The sequence below is a fragment of the Daktulosphaira vitifoliae genome, unplaced genomic scaffold, assembly GCF_025091365.1.
Source record: "Daktulosphaira vitifoliae isolate Bord-2020 unplaced genomic scaffold, ASM2509136v1 Scaffold_4, whole genome shotgun sequence".
NCBI lineage: Eukaryota > Metazoa > Arthropoda > Insecta > Hemiptera > Phylloxeridae > Daktulosphaira > Daktulosphaira vitifoliae.
Genome location: NW_026099575.1, coordinates 23,509,973 through 23,532,547, shown reverse-complemented (window position 1 = coordinate 23,532,547; position 22,575 = coordinate 23,509,973). Strand labels below are relative to the sequence as shown.

General features: G+C 26.5%; 1 protein-coding gene and 1 long non-coding RNA gene across 3 annotated transcripts in view; one reads left to right on the top strand and one right to left on the bottom strand.

Moving 5' to 3' along the window:
* The first annotated feature begins 43 nt into the window (after positions 1-43).
* The window catches only part of LOC126903854 (inactive tyrosine-protein kinase 7-like), a 92,699-nt gene continuing 70,167 nt past the window's right edge, over positions 44-22,575 (top strand). The window contains exon 1 of the mRNA XM_050682365.1: positions 44-581. Coding sequence (XP_050538322.1) covers positions 500-581 — 82 coding nt within the window. The 5' untranslated portion in view covers positions 44-499. The remainder of the gene's footprint in view (positions 582-22,575) is intronic.
* LOC126903855 (uncharacterized) lies at positions 7,981-21,686 on the bottom strand. Of its 2 annotated transcripts, none has more exons than XR_007703622.1 (4): positions 21,216-21,686; positions 9,131-9,252; positions 8,828-9,037; positions 7,981-8,468 (listed from the first exon to the last, which is right to left on the bottom strand). It is a non-coding gene; the product is annotated as an uncharacterized LOC126903855 (long non-coding RNA). The 2 variants fall into 2 exon arrangements; XR_007703621.1 differs by lacking the exon at positions 21,216-21,686 and adding an exon at positions 15,657-15,844.

Here is a 22,575-nt window from a genome sequence, read left to right as displayed (position 1 = left end):
TGTGTCCCGTTAAAGTGAAGTATATTATGATCTGATGCGGCCGCAGACGGACAAGTCGTGTGCCGTTTTCGCCAGCGTGCAAAGGTCGCTTACGAGCGCAGAATCGTTTTGATCGTCGCTAGGAGGGCGGCGGGATACAGCAGCACATCACACGGTATTTCAGCGAGAACGAACCACGACGAATCTGTGCAGTGTGTTTAACGGTCGTGTGCTGGCTGCCGAATATTAACCATATTAATTTCCATCGCGAGTTCTCGCCAACTCGAGTGACGCTAGTCAAAAACCGCAAAATTCATTTCTCTGTAAAAATATATCTATTTTTTCATCTCGCCGGCTGAAACGATGAAAAAAATCACATCTCGATGAAAGTGCCGTCAGTGATGTCATATTGACAAACGATAGCATTAACTATAGCCGTAGCGAGTTGATATTTCGTTTCGTTTTTTCAATCTTGTGATAAGCAATCTATAATGGATTGAACGTTGATAAACACGGCAAAATGCTGTGTACAACCACTTGGGGTAGTGTTCGTAACATTGGCGTCATATGTCTTTGGATGACCATGATGACCATCTGTCAAGGTAAAAATGTTTTAAAATGAGCTAACTAAATTAATGCTTATCAGTTGTTCAAACTAAAAAAAAATTGTTTTCAATGACGTGAGTTCATAAATAATTTTTTAGTTGAAATATAAAATTCCATGTGATTAATATATAAAACCATAGAAAAGTTTATCATGAAAAAATGATAAATAATTGATTAATGTGTACAAATGTTGTTTAAAAAAATATTTCAAAAAATTTTCGGAAAGATCATTAATAATAAACGCAGGTACCTAAATTCTTTAATTATTTCAATATCATAAATTAACATTAATATTTTTTCACGCATGAATAATATCATGCAAATAAATTAAATTAACGTTAACTACGCTTCCTTAAATTTGATTTCTTTTTTTTTTTTAAGATTACTTTTAAATAATTATAAAATTGTTGATATTTAAAAAAAATTAAACTCAACATTTTTCTTCAGTATCAATTTGTTATATATAAGTAATTTAAATATACTTTTAACATATTAAAATTAAATTAAATTTATTCAATTTTAATATGTTAATATTAATGATAATAATAATACACAATGACTTTATACATCTTTAAAATGATTAAATTTGAAGAAAAACAAAATGGTCTTGAGATTATAAACATTAATTAGTTTAATTTTTCTTTCATATATTTAGATTTTATCCACAAACTATAGTTTGTATCATAACTTGAATCCCTAGATTAAAACACATTCTTGAAAATTACATCAAGTACAATATACTTGATGTAATTATACATATTATGTGTATTTATAATCTAAAATACGAGCATAGATTATATTCTATGATGGAGTATATTTTTAATTGTATCAAACAGGAAAAACCTGAGATACAGTCGTGCATGACAACGAATTCGACAATAGTTCAATACAGATTTAATAGACAACATGTGAATCACCATTTTAGTATAATACAAACGTATTAAAAAAAAAGCTGTTATGATCAAGTTATTAATTGAATTGCTATAAATGTAGAAAAAAAATATAGAGGAAGTGTTTTAACAAAAAATGCCACACAATAGAATACTGAAATCCCTGACAACGCATTTTATAGAGAAATTCGATTATACTACTTTAGTAGTGCACTACAATATTATTCGAAGTTTACAGGAGACCTCGTGGAGAAACATTGGCATCGGTTTCATCGAGCACCTCAATAAGTTCTTCTATTGTTCCTGTAAGAACGTACACAAATTCTGTTTAATGTGAAAAGGGGGGGTAAATTTGAAATTAAATTGATTAACATTAGAATATTACGTATAAAAATAACATTTGAATAAAAAATCAAAAACTGGTAAAAATAGAGAACAGTTTTGATGAAAAAGAAATTATAATAAAACATAAATACTTCCAACACAAGGGAATGATTTTTTTTGTTATTATATTATATTATATAGCTTTATAAAACTATTATGAATACAAATAATATCTTGGATTAACATTATTTAAGATTTTTAAAATAATTGCACGGTATTTGAATAATTTTCTGAAGTCTTTTTTTGTTTTTCAAGTTTTTTGAAATTATAAATGCCAATAGGAATTTTATATACATATACGTATCTTATGTATTACTAAGTGATAACAATAATATAATTTTTTGTTTTATAAAAAAGTTTAAAGCAGTCCTGAGTTTGTTATTAGTTATGTTCAGTTTTACAACTATGTTTAAAAAAGGGTTATGAATAATTAAGAAGTCATAATAGTATCATTAACTCGATTGCATGATTTTATGTCAAGGTAAAAAGCATCAATCATTATAAACCCGTTCGATTAAGCTTTAGTGTATATTAATCCTTTTAAAACACCCTCATCATAATTTTATTAGAATTATCTTATTGGTTTCTCTAATAAATAATTTTAACGATTCAAAAATTATTCGATAGTAAAATTAAACTCTATGGATACCAACACTTTTATTTTCTTCAGAGTTTAATCTGTAAATAAAAAATTATCTCATGTTTATTATAGGTAAAATTTATATGAACATTATGGATGATCATTTAAGTTCAAAAAAAAAAATTAACTTGTTATACATGGAATACGGATTTGCCAAACCTACAGATACTCAAATGTAATATAAGTACTCATGTATAATGTTGGTTATTCATTCAATTTCTAACATACACTTTTATATTTTTTTATATTTTGTTAAAGTTAACCTACGCCATAAGCAAATAAACAGTATTTATGATATAACAAATCTAATAATAAAAATATGAACATTGTTCAAAAAAAATATTATTATACTGATATATCAATGAAGTACGTTCACAATTTAAGAAATCAGGCCAATTGTTACGAACAATGGAAGCAATAGAAATTTTTTCCTTACTTACTGAACACCCTTGTAATGATAAAAATAGTATAGTATTCGTGAGGTAGTATTTTTGACCAATCTGGGGTTTGGTCGATTGGTTAGCATCGAGGTTCTATCGGGGTTGTAGAGTCCGAGGGTTTAGAACAATAAAGACCAGTAAGAATAAAAAGAAATCATTAAAATTCCTTTTATAGAGGTATTATACGCTTAGGTCATCTTGTAGTGGCCGAGGTCTTGGCCTCCTCTCAGACACTCAGTCGAAGTATATCACCAAGCACTAGTTATTAATAATAAAATTAAATGATTTTGTATTTTCAATTAATTTATTACTTTACCGCTTAATTATACTAAATAATTAGATTAATGTGAATTTACTTACTTCTTTAAGATTGCTTCGTAAAGATAGTCGATAGTCAAAATATTATATACGAAACTTTTTCTTAGATTGTTCTGATTCGCACACGCGAAAATTCTATAATTTTTCTTCTTAAATAAATAAATAAGATACCGATGCAAAATAATTATGTATCAATATAGTATTAAAATGTGCCGACAACACATAGGATTGCGGCTAGTTGAGAGAAATAAATTGGACAAAAGAATTCTAAATTCCGTAATGAATTTAGAGCTTTACAAGTCTCTTTTCCTCAATATCAGAGCCTTTTTATATTATTTTTAATAACCCACATCTTGGGATATTGTCGTCAGCGTTTTTAGTGATTTTCAGTTTATTGTATTAAGTTGAAAATAACATGATTTTTATGTATTCATTATTTTTAATTTAACCATTAACATCGATAATTAGAGTGGCCGACGTATTGTGTGACGAACCTTGGCCTATGATGGAATAACAATTTAGGAATGATAAAGATCTCGATAGGTAAGAACTTTGATTAAATTAACACATGTTTTTCATATTATACAGTTCCACGAAACACATTCCCTGATAGAACTTATTACTAAGAAAAAATAAGATAGTAATTAAATGAATGTTTTTTTGTAAATATCTATCGTATTATTTATTTTGAGAATGTGTAGTGTACCGATTTGAAAATATCGATGCGACCTGCTTATATTGATTCGATAAACAATGAAAGATGAAATTTCGGAGTGACAATGGCCATGAATCCCGTAGAATGAAATTTTTAATTTCCGTGGCCGACTTAATTGTTTTTTGAACATGGAATACTGTCGTAGCTTCCGAAATAATGGTCTTGAATTTTTCCTTCGCCAAAATCCATCTAACTAAGCGTATTGGAATCCTAAAGTCAACTTTATCACAAGTGACGGTTATTAAGTTGTTCTTTAAGGCCTTAATTAAGACCTTCTTTCTACTAAGTATTTTAATTTTTTTGTACCAAAAAGTTGCTCTTTTTCTTAATAAATATAAAAGAAAAACCTTTAAGGTTTAAGTATCACGATAATATTTAAAATTGATGAATAAAAAAACGTTATTGTGTATAAATTATTATCAATTCACTCAAAAATCGCGAGCTCTTGCAGTAATAATCATTACTCCCTTGCATATTTGATATTATGTTAAGTACTAACAAAAGCTATTTTGTTTATTTTTGATCGAAAAAAAACTTAATACTAAGTGAAATTTATTTATATCAAACAAATATTTCCATTAGTATTTTTGGTTGCTTAATTCAATTTATTTATTTTGGTATATAATAGTACTTTCTTCATTTTCCATCAAAATGAATATATTACTTTGTGAAGTACACTTTATCACAAACAGCGTACATTAATAAGTACACGTGTTAAGTTATTTTTAGGTTATTGGGTTGATATGTTTTTATTTAAGACTTTATTGTGTTAAACGTTTGCCACGTGGCAATTATATGATCTGAGTTACATAACGCTCACAGATTATTTAAATAATAAATTTCCCATATTTTAACAAAAACCTTGAGAAATCACGAGGAAAAACGAAAACACGACATAACAATAAACAATTAGTCCATTTATTAATATTTTTATAATGTGTAAAATTAGAACCTTAAAACATAATTCAAAAAGTTCACGGATTTTTAATATTTATTATGTAGGACATATTGCAGTACAAATTTGAATTTTTGTTTTTACCTGTTCATAGTATTTTGTGACAATTACATTTGTTAAAATAAAATAGTATTGAAATATTTTTAATATTCTATTTTTTTAAACAAGTTTATAAAATGTATTATAATTGATCTAATAACTAACAAGTGTACGATCATTTAGAAGTAAGACTGAATAATTGTTTTGAAACGGTTGAATAGATTTTTTCTTTTTGTACTAATTAATAAACACTTAAATAACATTGTTTATAAAAGCAATATAATATAAATAAATTATATCCAAAACTGTTTTTATACAGATGTGATAAGTTCTCAAAAAAAACATTTGACATTTTTATTATTTTATTTCATAGCATTGTTTCTTTTGAGAAGTTATTATTTGCTAATGTTTACTTAAAAAGAATGTAACATGATCAACACAATATTACCGTTTTAGCGTATACAAAGAAAATATATACGATAGACCATAGCCTGATAAATTCTTAAAAAATGTTTGTATCTCAAAATCCATCCGTGAAATATTTTTAAAATAATTCACATGGGAAACCTACGTTATAGTAGTTTTGTTTGAATATAGAAATTAAAAAAAAAACTACTCCATCATTTGTACGTATACATATGCCACTAAAAAAACTACCAAAACGAACTTCATTTGTGGAAATGAAAATTATAAAAATGTATAAAAAGCCTTGCAACAATTGTTTGAGCAAAATCATTTTGTACAATACGGTGATTTTTATCAAGTTGCAATAAGATAAAATGTTATTTCTTTTTTATCGTACTTTTTTTGTACGATTTTTATGAATTCAAAAACTTTTGTTTGATCTGCTCTGTTGATCACATTACAAAATTTATTATATGTATATTGAATGTTCAAAGTTCATACCAATAATTTTATATTTAAATCCCACTAAAATTTGATGGACTATAAAAATGATTTAGCATAAAACTTCAATACTGTTATCCAAAGTATTATTCATTTGAATATTTAACAGAGAAAAATAACAAATGCTCATTATAAATTTTAAATTTAAAACACTATATCCTAAATGATGTTTGAATGAAATTGGCCATTTAATTGAAATTTAAGCTTTTGCAAAGCACCGTCATAAATATAACTGAAGTATTCGTTTGTAAATACATGCGATAAAAACATCGACAAAGATTTTAAGTCGAATGTAGTTACGTTTTACCTTAGTTTAAACAAGTAATTTTAAGTATCTCTTCAAAGAAAAAGGAATTAGAAATTTCTCTTACGGATTAGATGGAAATTCTAGAATATAATAGATAATACATTTTGTATATTCGTAAAAGAAATAAAAACAATAATTTAGGTACTTAATGACTCAAAAAAATATAATATATTTTTTTAATATTTCAAATTACTAGTAACATTAATAACATACGTATGAAATTATTATACTTGTATTATTCTTTTTAATTACTTAAATTACTGTGAAATAAACAAATATTTTTACCATAGAAATAAAGCAGACTCAATCATTATTTTCTGAATGATTTTTGATTAGAAACTGACTGACATGTTTGTGTTTTTTACGAAAATGTTTCATATAAAACTATTATATACAAATCTTTGTTTACTGTAATTGTTTTGAAAATATTTAACTATCAAAAATTAAATTTTATAATATAAATGTATTTTAGCAGATTTGTAATACTTATGCTATTTAATAAATATTTATAGTTAATAATATTGTTCTAATATATATTTATACACTACTAATATAGTTATCTATTTAAGTATACATATAGTAACCAACATTTATTTCATGATAGTTTACGAATTATAATTAGAGTGCTCTGGTTTGTTTCAAACGCAACGATTCAATCTGACCTCAAAATAAGTTCAATCAACAATACTGTAAATACTGAATACTGTAAACGATTTCATTCAAAACTTCACACTAACTCAAATTAACTAATCCATCAATTAGGATCAAATGCTGTTTCAGGTAACCCAATTGGCATCGCAATTTTAAAAACAAAATGAGACCTTATATCATACATTATCATAAATTATTATAATATATAATTTAATTAATAATAATAGTAATATAAAGAATAAAATTATATATAAATTTAATATTTTTAATAAAATTTTGATTTCAATTAATATTAGCTAAACTAAAAAAATTGACCCAATCAAAAAATAAATAACAACTTAAAGTTAATATTTTTTATTTTTTAACAGTTATTTTTTCAGAGTATTTTTTACGAAAGTGTTTTATATTTTAATTATTAAATAAAATGCATTACTCAGTTCAAGAGAATCAAATTGATGCTCAAAAATATATTCACATTCTGCATTATAAATAAATAAATATATATATATATATATTTTTTGCAAAGTATTCCTAAATATGCTATAAAATATAAAAACTTTTACCAACTAATGGTGTGTTCGAACTAACAAAATTTATAAATGCATTTAAATACGGTACCTAATTATTAAATTCACACGATTCAATTAAATGTAAATGAATTTATATTAAATAAGTCTGGGAATGTAATTTACCTTTTACATAAAAGGTATATGATGTATATCATTATATGATGAAACCCACATACTTGATCTTGTGCAATTAGATTTCTCTCTTTGGTTATAATTTATTTTTACTGAACTCATTACGGGTATTTATATTACCCTAAAATTAAGTGATCCAACACGTACCGTTTTAAAACATTTATTTGATGATTTTATTGAGTCTGTCAATTATTATCTATTATTCTGTTAATTAAATAGTCATTTATAACCGACAAATTTTGTACGCAAAGTTTTGTAACTAATTAAATTTTATGGGGTGCAATTTAAACAATATCAATAATAAGATGTTTGCCATTAACTAAATAAAAATGAATTTGAATAATTTTATAATTATACATAATTTATTCAATCTAAATATTTTTATATTTTAATATTAGATTAATTCAATAGGGAAACTATTTTTTTTTTTTAATAATGTAGTAGGGATATTAAAAAAATAAGTTTTCCAGTAGAGATAGTTACATTGATTTTTAAATTAAATCATTGAAAAAATATTACAATTGAGTTGCAATTTAAAGACAACAAAATTAAGTTCACAAAAATGAAAAATATACTGCTTAAAGAAAAAAGTATAATTTTTTTATAAGTTATGAAACATTTTTGCAATTGGGTTTTCTGTCTAAGTTTAACGCCTGAAGAAAAAGTTTTTCGTACTGTTTTCAACGTGGTTAATTTTCAATTGGATAAATATTCGAAAAAAGTACAAATGTTAAAAATAACTTAAAATAATTATAGTAATGTTTTCTTTTCGTGTACCGGTAACAATTAATCATAAACAATTACTTAGACATGTCAGATCTGCCTGATAACTGTTATAAACTTTTAATTATAATGTTTCATTTATAGTTTATAAGAACAACAATAACTATTTAACAATGTAAAACAGAATTTTAATTCACCGTAGTTCAGTGTTCATCTGAAAATAAAACCATTTTTAATAAGAAATATGTAAATTTACTTCTAAGTACAATGCATTAATTTAGGAAAACCTGGGTTACTTTTTTACAGAAAATGATTAATTTTACGTAATTTTAATTTAGAAACGCAGAGAAAATTATGAACGTTCATTTAAATTAGACAATTATTTGCATCATTTAAGTATTGTTGGTTATTTTTTACATAATTTTTTTGAATAAAAACTTTAAATTTTCAAAATCGCTTATTTTCACGATAATTCCTGAATCGCCGCGACCTTTTATGAAATAATTTTTCAATCTACTAGTGTTCAATGAAAAGACGCAAAGAGAAAAATAAAATAGCTAAAATATGATAGACCTTTCGGTTGCTTGGCAACTCAATGGTAACTAATGGCATTTAAATAGACAGATCTCAGGTGCCTGGTGTCCGCGTTTCAAAGAAAAGATGAATTACATGTATAGCATAACGTCAAATACTATTGAGCCTCGTGATGATGATGTTATGATTGCAACGTAAGGCCCATAATGACTTTAATGATTGATAATGATTAAATACTTAGTTGTCTTCCTATAATTTAGAAAATAGTTACATTTAATATTACAGAGAGAATAAGTATTATTACTTAGTGTTAGTAATATTGAAATAAAACAAAATCATCACTTGATTATTATTATTCTAAAACTGTTTTGGAATGCTTATTATTTTTTGCTCACTATGTACATGTAAAAAATGGATAATATCAATTTTTCAATTGTCACGAAGCCGTTTATCCAACAAAAGTTCTAAATAAACAAAAAAACATAATGTTACATTGTGGTTTAAAAATATTTATAGTAAATTTACAAAATGATTTATAGTTTTTGTTAAATTTTGCGAAAGATCAACCAAATTTGTTATGATATAAAAAAGTAACCACGGAATAAAATCCTCCACTGGGTAGTTTTATTCACACAAACTATTACCCTTATAATTTAAGTAAAACGATACAATTCATTCAAAAATCGAACCTCAGTGTATTACCTATTCGACCATTATAACTTTCTTTTCTCTCTTTTAAGCTTCTCTAATACCTCGGGGAATACATTTTACTTTTTACACGTATTAAATCCCCAACCTACAAAAATACAACAAAGAAGTATGTTAACATGTGGCATATTCGTAAACATTTATTTATTTTCAAAAAAAAAAAAAGGTCTGTAAGATACTCTTCCTTTTGTGTCAAACACTTCATTGATTAGACATTATGTTATTTGTACGAATTATCAACAATTATATTTAATTCCATTATCCGTGTGCTGATTTAAAATTTTGTAAAACTATTTGATAATTTATTGAGCAGTATTTTTTATAAATAGTAGATATATCAATAAAAACGGATATTAATTTATTATATTTATATCGTTCGAAAAAAAATTTAATATGTTATCTGCTTTATAAACTATATCCCTTGGCGAGTTTCATAAGTTTATTTAGTTTTGAGAAAAACCACTGCATTCAAGTATTTATTATTCTCGTCACAGTTTGGTTTATCAGAAAATATTTTCACATTACTTTTCAATGAATTCTACATTAAAGAAATGCAAGAATTATTGATATCTTTAAAAAAAAATTACAATAATTATTCAATCATCCTCGTTTTTAAGTACTACACCTCGTGTACAAAAACTTTAGTACCCGTATCCATGATTGAACATCCATATCGATGTGTTCGGCCAAGTATATAAATGAATATATATATATATATATCGGATAATGCAGTGCCAAGTAAAATAGTCAGGGAGTCAGTTTATCAGACCGACATTTCCAATACCGGAAGCACCCAACCCTAGTGGTACCCTATCCACTGTGTACCTTATTCAACAGGAAACTTTCTATCTTATCCGTGCGAGGGAACGTGTCCTGAATTCTACAGATATCCGTAAAAGTCGCCAGACCTTAATAATTCCAATCGAATTCGCATGTGTACAACGGTATCTGTAAGGAAGAGTTTGTATAAATCCACTGCGTTGTCATCTCGACCGCAAAGAATATATTGGTCGCGATCATATTACCATATATCAGCGGGCACTTCGCAAATTTTCCAAAGTTATATTTATTTCGTTGATCCCATTCTAAAAAGTGCTCAATCAAAACACGGATATTTGCTTAAATTCTTTTGGAATAGATTGAGCGAATCAATAATGTACAAAAGTTTACAGAGTTTTCCAAATGTCATTATTTACGTTGTGTGAGTTTGTATTTTTCAAGGTCTACTCGCATTATATCAACTCAAATTTAAATGAAGTAAATTTTCAAGAAAACTAACACATACACTTAAAATTACAATTTAAACTACCAATTATTTAATTAAAATTCTATTAACGTGGCAGTGAAGAATACTATAGGGAATTCGCGCACCAAAGTTCCCTTTTATGTCGTCTCGTATGAATAATTCTTTAATCGGTACACATCTTAGTGCTGCTATTGAAAAGTTTATAACTTTTAATTGTTCTTATTCGTATTCCTTGAGATTTTTAATCTTTTAAAAAACGTATTTACACATTTATGCAGTGAAATAAAATAATTCCGAATAATGTGCAGTGATAGTTTTCTTAATAAAGTAAATTGTTGTCATATCGAAAGAGCTATTTAAACATGTATATTACATAAGTTTAAAATATGTTACTTATTTATTGTTTTTTTAAAAACACATAACCATGACGAATAATTAAGTTTAACGAGGCAAATTTTTTGAATTGTTCTGTCGCCTTGTTGGGTCCGAATAGACAGGCATGTTTGTTATTTATTACTTTTATGAAACCATAAATATGTAAATTAACAACTATTTATATCATAATTTTTGATAAAATAGTTTGAACCAAGCGTATACTTGGAAGTTGTCGAAACCGACAGCTTTAGTATTTATTTACTTACTCTGTAAATTAAAGCGAATTAATCACGATCTAAAGTTGTGATAAGAATAAAAAAAGTATGACGTCAGCTAAGTATCAGCTTTGTAGCCTGAACAATATCTCGAAAGTCTATTTAGTCTAATATTAATAATGTTAGTCATTAATCATGTTTGTTTAATATATACCAGTAAAGATATTTTTCAGAAACTGCTATATTTTATTTTTAAATACTATGGAAAAGTGTAATAACAATGACATACTTTCACAACAATAGATAATAGATGTATTCAGGGTAAGCGTACGTACAGCCACCCGGTGCATTTAAACAAAAGACTGTCGTAGTGTGAAAGACATACAATAGGTGTTACTCAACGTCGTGTATCACTATTTGTCATTGACTACTCATTTGTGCGCAAAACAAAATTTAGTTTACCAATTATTATGCAGTTGATCCTGTATCGTTATTAGAATATGCCAGTGAGGCTTTTGTGCGCATAGGTAACGAATTGCTCAGAAAGTGAACAATTTGTAAAAAAAAAAGCAACGCGAAAATGAATTCATTTCTGTAATGATTCTTCTCGACTGATCATCGTTAGTCACTTTAAACCAAGGGAACAATGGTACACACTAGAAATATCTCGGCAAATATTTGAGGGGTAACTGCTCCATTTTACCCCTAGTTTATGACAGTAAAATACATGCGAACTCTATGGCTTACCGATATTTCATGTGACTGGAACCAAAAAGTTTCATTAAAAATTATTGTTATGACAAAAATAATACACGGAAGCATTTCGCGTTTATGTATCTGCCAACCTAAACATGACCGTTAAAACCGATAACAATGTTTTTATTGTATTGTGCGTTTCGCATTGCTCATAATTTTAATAACAAACAGGACGCACCGAGAAGATCTAGAGATACATTCGCATTGATTTCGTGCGGTTCGCAAAATATCGTATTTTACATAGTTGTAGTTGTTGGTAATAATAGCCACGAGAATATACAGTACTAATGGATGTGGTAATAACACTAGTGTAGTACCAAAAGAATTGGTAGTAATGATTGTTGTATTTGATTATTATTATAGCTCTTATTCGATGGGTTTACAGGGTATAGGGAAGTGTTTGAATTTCCAACATCTGTTTTGTGGCATTCCTTCGACTGCGTTCCGATACTAACTTGTACCGACCCACCAAAATAACATTCGTTTGTCCATTCAATGCCGTGCCCCATAAAACCAGTTAATGGCTTGCTATTAACGAACACCCGAAATTGTTATTGTTCCCGTCCAATATTCATCTACCGTTAAAATATATATTATATTATATTTCGAACATCCTCAATCGTAACCCACTCGCATATCCTTTCGCGGTCTATTTATTACCACCCGAAAAACAACATTTTCGTACCAAGTTGTTGGTAAAATACGATTAATAGTTTGTAAATTTCATAAAGTCTGTAATGCAGTACAAAAGTAATAATTTATAGAATAATAATAATTTGATGTTATTCGAATGAAAATGAGCAACGCTTACAACAACACTTAAAATATAAATTAAATAACCAGTAGAAATACTCATATAGATGACAGACGATATTACACATAGAAATTACTTGATCAAATATACAACGTAGTACAAATTTGTTTTATTAATTCAATTTCCCTCCCATGACGAAAACATACTTAAAAAGACGCATTTGTTCTTGCGCATATTTTTCGTCTAAAATTTTGCCTAAAATAATTATAATTTTAATATAATAATGTTTTTGATAAAATTTCTATTTAAAAATGCACATATATTTAGTAAAACTTCTAATATTAATAGTTACTAAACACGGACCGTCATGTTAACAGAACGTAGAAAAATGTATACGGTGTACGAAAATAAAAAGGCAAACCATTGACGCTTTTTACTAAAAGCGTGATAAAAGACAATGAATAAGTGAGTAGAGAGGTTTTTGGCAATCGCTTATGGACGATAAACACTGTCTTTGAACGTTGTGGGATAGAAAAAAAAAAACAAAGTAAAAACGTCGAAATCAATGTGCGCGTTTTTATATTTATATGTAACACTGTATGTAAAGATAAAAGTATCCCTTTCCCTGCCCTTCCGCTCTCTAATATGATCACTTGATTTAAATAAGGATCGTTGGTTGACGGTTGTTCGACGGCAACGTCAATGGGCGTGCGATTTCACTCCATCGGTTTTAGCAACCCAGCCAAAAAAGACGACGTGCTAATGGTACGAGGTCTTTACCCGTCTTCTGGCGTGGGAGGCGTTTTATTGCTGCTTAAGGCAAGTATTCCATGCCGCCATCGCCAGAAAGTTTAAAAGTTCCCGACCCCGTGCAGGTTATCGAGTAGTGGTGGTACGCATTTAAACCTCGACCCCCTCGACCAAATAAACGGATGAAACCGACAAAGGAAGGTAGGGAGACAAGATTTTTATTATGTCATACGCATGAAATAAGTGTAATGGATGGGGAAAACGCGATACAGCCGACCGTACAGCGCTATTATGTTATTATACACTTTGTGTGCACAGCATGAGAAGTCTGCGGACACCCCTGCGTTTATTTAAACGCCTGTCTGTGTATAAAGTGCAAGCAAAAACTAATAAAAAAGTGACAGATTCAGTCCACGGAGTTGCTTATACGACAAGAAATTCGGTGACTGACTGTAAAGACTACAAACGTGGTGGTTATCTTGTACACGGATTCTTTGCTTCGAGATTTACAGTTCATCGAGTAGTATTCAGCAGTTCTCTTTATTGACATTTTGCAGTTCACAAACGCAATTAGTAAGTCGTTTAAACCTTCATAGATGCTAAGAGAAAGCATAATAATTGAAATTCGTAAACCATATTCGACATTTTCTACGCTGTATTGATACATTGGATTCGCTATTTTTTTCTAGGAGGATCACATCAGAGATGTCAATTACAAGACTACTATACTCTGTATATTATACTGTTATATAGTAATACGCGCTATAATAGTGTACTATCACTATGACATTAAATATTCACGATCGATAGTTAGTAAACTGCGCAAAATATTCAATTTAAATTTGATTCAAATCGTTATTTGTCGTCTTACATTATAACAACACAATTTCCAAAACAATATTGCAACTATTAGTTGCCAGGTTGTTCATGAATGAGATTTCTAATAAAACAGAGGCAAGTATTTGCATTAAGTAGAAAATATCTAATGTAATCTGAGAAAAATAAGACACGTTCATTATGTTTTTGATTAACTTTAGTGGTGAAGCGTGTAAAATATTCGCCATTCATTAGTAACAAAATTCAATATTTACGAACAAATCAAAGTAAAATCGACCCTCTATCATTATCGTAGCAGGTTTTATTTATAGCGGATAAAAAGTGAAAACAAATTCAAAAACTTTTTCATGAATATAAAGAGACAAAATATTTTATATTCTATTACGGGCTATTGATTTATTATAATGTTTGTATTGTGTCTGTACGAGTAACCCAACACCAGCATCATATAATTATTTTAAAAGTGTTGATTTACATGATGGAAAATGTTTAAAAAGTTTCTCAGAGTAAACGATTATCTCTTTGAAGATTTTTCTAATTTATTTGCTACTTTTTATGTAATTAAAATTACTCCGTACTACATAATTTTGCAACAACATTTTTTCACTAGATTCACGGTATCTTTTATGTATTATCTTCAAATCTACATCAGAGTACTCCATTACTTCCATTTCATTTATTTCCATTTAAAAAGTGGTTACTCAAAACACTTTTGGCTATTAATAATATGACGCACAATTTATATTCACCATGCCAAGTATTTCAATGTTTATTATGTAGTGTTTGTTTTCAAGTTACCTACGATTTATGAGAACTTGCATAAAGTTTACTCCTGACATCTTAAAAACGTGATTGGTTTTAAAAAACACGCGTATTATTTATTACAAAGCATTTTATTTTTTTTTTATTATAATTTACTTTTGAATGTAAAACGTTTAACGGATGTCGGTACTTTTTACAACACTACACCAAAATTAAAACTTATTTTGTACATGTTATTAGAATGTGCTGATATAATTATGAGTGTATTGTAATACGTAAAATTAACATTTAATATAATAAATATTGTCATAACTTAAATGAATTACTTAGATAGAGTCTATGAAATTACATCCCTTGAACGATTATGAAGTTTATTTATATTTGTAAAATACAGGTGTAATCAACTAATAGAACATTTAACACAGTAAAAAAAAAATTCATTTATAAATTATTAAATTTACTTACTTTTTTAATATATTCATAAGCTTTAAGACTTGACTATTTTTACTCAATCTATTTTAGCTTTGATGCGAAACTGAGAAGGTATTTTTTTGTTGGAGGTATTACATTTTTAAAATAATCCTAATTAATAACAATATACTATGGCAGATTTAATATTTTTATTATATATCCTATGTCATTGTGAATGCATTTCAATCACTTTTTTGGGCCACGTTCTTTTGTAAAAAAGTTATGAAGTTATGAGATTTTGCTGTCTCAAGCGTCCAGGGGTTTAAAAACAGTGATCTTCCACATATATATTATTGAATTTTTGCTGAGCTACATCCATTCGGTATCAGACTAAAACGTTTATTATTAATGAAAAAATAAACTTATAACGCAGTCTGAAACAATAATAAATGAAATAAACAAAAATAAAAACAAACAAAATCGACCTAGCGTAGAGGGTTTTACGTGAACTCGTTTTCTCCGTAGAATAAAAATTTTCAGACAACAGGAGAGAAAAAGATCAAATACGCCGTCACATCAATGAGTTTATGCGGACTATTATATGACTTACAGTATATAAACCAATTATTGTAATATTCTAAACAAAAAAATGCGCATTTTTTGCATGATATATTGATATGGAGTGACGGTAATTGGGCCTGAACTTGGCATTGTTAATCTAGGGGTGGTATCGAACTGAACGTATTTATTCTGGTTGGAATATTATGAAATACCCTCGCCTTAGATCGCCATCGCTTTATTGTCCTATGTCCATAATATATCAAATGTGACGTTTATAGTCGAAACCTTCTTCCATTCGCATTCATACCCGCCCCGGGCAACGTCAACGTAGTATTGAGATGTTCCAAAATCCTAAGGTTAGACACAAGCGATGGCGGAAGTCGGTTGCTGCGACAGACGCTTGAAATTAATGCCGGTTTTACTTAGAAACTCGAGATTCCGGCCGAAAGGCAATTTCAGAGAGTTTTGTTGCTGTGAAGTTTTATAAAAACATCTTTCTATCTGTTATCAGTTTGTTATGATTCTGCATAATTTATCACAAGTGTGCTATTTTCGACTAATAAACTATTGATGAGTATAATTTGCTTTTTTTTCTTTTAGTAGAATTTTTTTACGATTACAAGTCTACAAAATTCATTATTTTACTACACTACCAATGTTATGTTCCATGAAGTATTAATCAAAATATTTAGTAGTGACAGTACTCTGATGCCCCGGGCTATTTCATTCAACTCATATACTATATTTGGTGGTTCATTTATCACGAATTAATCAAAAAATAAAAAAATGTAGGGAATTTCTTTTTTTGGTTTCTTTTAGATACATTTTTTATTCAATTTATCAATCATGAAGTATTTTTTTTTTTACCTTATAACCTTCTAATGTTATCCCTTATAAGGTTGTCAACTTGATTTTTTAAACAGCAACATACATAATTAACCAATTTATAATACCAAATATTTTAAGTCAGCTCCACCTTACGGTAGGACAGTATTTTTTCACAGGATATGGGTGTTGTTGTTTATTATTATCAATTTTCTAGCTATATTTTTCCTAGAACTTTGGTATATAAATGTCAATAACTTCCCAAATATAGGTTTAAAAGTTAATATCGACTAATTATTTTTCTTTATAAAAACCAGTCCAGACATTAATATAAACTAGTTAATTATGAATGTTGTCATTTAATTTATAAAGTTGACGCCTTTATAAAGTATAATGAATGAACATAATAAATACTTCATAATAAATAAATAGAAAAAAACATGTACCTAAAAGAAATAAAAAAACAAATTCTATATACTACTTTTGTTTTTTCATTAATTAAGTAGAACAGAACAAATGAAAAACTTTGTAATTAATTTTGAAATGATTTTTAAAGATAATAGATTATTTTAACTTAAAATAATTATATTTTTAATTTAGTGTTTAAAACGCAGTTTATCCTATTTATTAAATCTTTAACTAATTTGTTTTCATAGATTTTACTTCAAGTTATCGTTTTTATTTCCTCCTTAATTAACGTACCACTAAGCTGTTTATCGAAATTAATCAAATATTTAATAAAACACAGTATTAGTTCAATCCAACCAGCGAAAAATTAATCAAGATTTTTTTGATCAAATGAATGCATTAAAATATTACAGCTACAAAAATTTAATTAAATAAAATTCTTAATTTACTAATTCTATACAAAATGTTTACGCAAACAATTATTCTACATTGTTTCAAAATGTTACTCAAACATATAAACTCTGATATAAAATAAGGAATTTATAGAAAATATTAAATTATATTTATGATTCATAAACTAAAGTTAGTATTAACAAGAAAACACAACTTAATAATTAATGTTTGCTTTAAATTAATGCAAAATATAATTTTCTAACAACCCTTACAGTTAACATTTATTAGCATACAACTGTTGGACATCAATGCAAATTTCTAGGGTAAATGAAATCCTAAGATGTTTCATTTGACTTATATTCAACTAATAATTACTATTAGCTAGTTTAGCAAGTTTGTTCCAAATCAAGCATTCTATTTTACTAATAAATACTGAGCAAAATAGTTACAAATAATTTTAATAATTAAACCAGTTGATATACTGGTTTAATTACAAGTCATAATATAAATTAAAATATTTAAAACTCCATTGGCTTTGATAGGATCAACCTATTTTTATAGCTATTAATAGTATTTCTTTAATTATAGAAGAATATATATTTTAATTAAAATTTTAATTATAAAAGACAATAAGAAATAAAAGATCAAAGACTTGTTAAACTTCTGATAATAAGCTGAAATCATTTACAATTAAATAAAAATTGTAGTATAAATTACTATTTCAACGTGTACGATACTGGTATATAAGTAGGTCGATTAAGATATACCAAAATATATACTTGGTTATATATTAATGATATCAGGTTACAAAAATTACTCACGTGAATTCATTGTCACTTGTCAGTGTTCAAATTGCTTTTTTTTGCTAAAAAGGTCCTATTATGACTCTCAGGTTACTGTCACCCTACCATGGATATTTTTCACTAATGGAATTACTACCCAAATCTCTTAAACAATTTGGTAAAATAATTTAGTTCAATTATAATAAAAGAGTTATTCATTTCAATATGTAAGCTTTTATCGTGTTATTATTTTATTATATTTTAAAACATCGGATCGTAAACAAAATTTAAAAAATATTAGTAATTAATTAAAAAAATAAATCTTATGTTTATACACACACTCATACGTAATAATTATCTAAATAACGAAATAATCATTTTTTTATTGATGTAATCGGCAACATCTATAGTATAATAATTAACTTTGATTATGTATTAATTTAATGGCTATATACTCTTTCACTACCATAAAAGTTAAAATAATTTATTTTTGACATTAACTATAAAATCACTTACCATTTCAACTAAATAATAAAAGTATATAAACAGCATCAATATTGTAAAAATATACAATTAAGTTAAAATATAGATAAGATAAGTTTACGGTGAATAATGTATTTTTGTATTAAGAAATATAATAGAATCATTCATAATAAATAATATTTTAGCTTTGATAAGTTGCTGAGAAGATATTGATTTTATTACATTTAATATGATCTGCTCCTATTGGATCGATTTCATTTAACGACATATAATATTTGACTCATCAAATTGTATCTAGTTTAAGTTATCAACGCCATTATTTGGAAAAATTCCCATAATAGAGAAAAGTGTTTCAAAGAATTTCAGTCGATATAAAGCTGTTTAATATTATTTTTTTTATTATTCAGTTTACATTAAAATAATTCTTTAAAATTTAGGCGGATACAAAGTGTATTTTCACAATAATATACTTTATTTGGAAATCCAAACGATAAAGTACTGAGGGCTTAAATCTAATGTCGAATTTAAAACTTATACTAAATATTTTATAATTATAAAAGAAAATGTTTGTGAAAACTTAATATTTATGAGAAAAATTATGCTACCACAGTAACAATGGTCAAATTTATAGTGTCTTGTTTTACAATAGTTCATAAAATCTATATGAAGTGTCAAATTTTATTCATTTTTCTATACATTTATTAAAATTTTAAAAATCTCATTGATATTTTTATCAGTAACACTTTAGATAATTTTTTTTCTAATGTGCATTTTTTTCGAAGTCTAATCCAAATTTTAAATATGAGAAGTGTTAGAAAGTAGTAACATACATACAAAAATTCTTTTTAGCTTAGATGCAAAGATAAGGATGACCGCTGAAATTGAACAAAAATGTAATTGTAGTGTAAAAAATTACATAATCAAACATGATTTAAGTGTTAGTTATAAATATTTTCATAGTAAATTTTTGCAACTTTTAATGTAAATTCAATATATATTGGCTGCCTTTTACAAAAAATATTTGAACTTCCAATGATTTAAGGTGAATTCATGTAACGAAATAGACACTTTTAGTTACTCTATTTTTCTTAAATTAATAATTATGTTAAGATAATCTTTTTTGGTATTTTTTAGTTTTATGTTATTCTTGATTTATCAATTATTTAGTTTTTTTTTATTCATGCTTATATATAGACACTTATATTTTATAAGGGTGCCAACTTAATTTTTTCAAATGGAAACATACATATTTAACTAGAAAAATGATTTAATTAAGAATATCTAACTAGTCGATGGTAAATTTTATTCATTATTTACAGAAGTTATAATTATTTAAAAAATTATAGTGGAGATAAAATGTGAATTATATTATTAAATACTATACAAAATTATTTAATCAAAATTTCATACTAAATTTAATTACTATATTAAGTATCAATTTATGTATTATATTAATAAGTCATTAAACTCGTAATGAGGATATAAATAAGAAAATAGGAATCCATACTTTTATATTAATTCTATAATTCCTTTTTAAAAATTAAACGTTATTTAGAGATTTTCATCGAAGCGTTTTTTGTGATAGTAATTTTAATCACTATCAGATATCATGTAAACTTATTTTCACTGTGCTATGTTTATTATTTTATTTAAATTCTGATAATGTTTTTGAACATCTACATTCTTTAAATCTAAATCAATTTAAATTTTTTAAATTTATTTTCAAGATTTTATAAAAAGGAAAACGTCCAGATAAAATTTCTTTTTTTAGTAATAAGTGAATAAAGTAAAAATTAGTAAAATTTTCAATTATTTTTTTCCAATTTTTCTTTATAAACAATCGCATTAAAGCTTTTTATGCTAATGATGTCAATCACTGTTAAATTTTAATTTATATTGGAGTTCTCTATGCCAAATCTTCATTACGCTCGACTGTATTGAATTTTCATTTTATTTCGTTTTATAAGCATTTATATTTTAATGCAAAATGTTCAATATAATTATATTGTTATGATAAAATATAAAAGAAACAATTATAAAAAATTAGGTCAAATGATTTTAAAATCAAAAACAACTTTTTTGGAGTAATTAATTCTATGACTTTTAACTAGATTTTCTCTAATCAATTTTATTTTTATTGAGATAATAAAATGAAACATACCGTTTGCATTGTGTTATTTTTTATAGAATAACTTCTTTGTTATTAATTCCCGAAACAACAAAGTGATAATATCAACATTTTTTAGCTTTATCGTTTATTTTACATATTTTTCTAGCAAAAAATATATTTATATAACATTAAAAAAAATAATTAAGTTAAAAAATGTGCTCGGCATAAGATTTGCGAGTCTCTGTAAAAAATGTGAAAAATATAGTATATACCAGAACATCTTTTCTTAAAAAAAAACATAACAAAACAAAACTTGTCGGATTGCGCTGAGAATATTTAATGTGTTCGGAAAAGTTTTTTTGTTTATGCGAAACGGGTCTTTCCGGTTATATCATGACAGCTTATTATTCACCGTGTTGAGAAATTCAGTAGTTAGTTCAATAATATAAAATATTATTGTAATATAATAATGCATATAAGCGTTTACGCATAGTTTCATAGATAATTTACCTACTAATAGCGTACAACATTCGAACTTTTTAATATACTGAAAAGTTTTAGAAGAATGAATCAAAAATAATACTCCGAAAACTCGCCTTATCATAATATTTAAATTTATAAAAAAAACATGTTATTTTTTCCTTAAATTATTTGCAAATACATACAATATAAATCCTATTTTAATATTATTACTATTTTTTTTTTTCATAAGCTTTTCCATATATTAATTGTCCGTGTGTTAATTTTCAATTCCTAACGCTCAATACGTTAAATGTGATTCATTTGAAAATATTTCAGTATTAACGGCCATGTAGCTATCAAAAATATATGTCGAAATACTTGTTTTATGACGTCCATAAAAAAATTCTATGAAACTTTTGTAAAAAGTTATTGTTTTGAATGTTATTTTTTTCTGCGAGTTATTGTTTTGTTTTAGGGTTTGTTAGTAACTAGGGATCTTTAAAGTATTTTCGTTTTACTGGGTAATATAACCCAATATCTTATTTTTACGCCTAAAGAGACTGGATACCTAATTAAAGAACCGGATTTAGTAGCTTGAGGGCCATAAGTAAATTATTCAACAGGGTTTTATTGGTTTGGTTGAGTTTAAATTAATTGTGTACTACAAGTTTGAGAATTAATTATTTTACTAAAAAAAAAAATTCATAATTTATCTTGATTGTCTTGATGAAACTGAAATCGGATGAAAAATAAACTTTAGTTTCATAAAATTATGAGAATAATCGATAGTATTAAATATCAGTGTTTGCATCATGTCATTGAAAATTGTTGGTGGTAACAAATATCCTCAACATTACACAAACGTTCAACACGGTCATGTTGGTAGACAAGTAGCTAACGAAATGTCGGACTCCTCTCGAGACACCAGAAAATATGATCACATTTATTA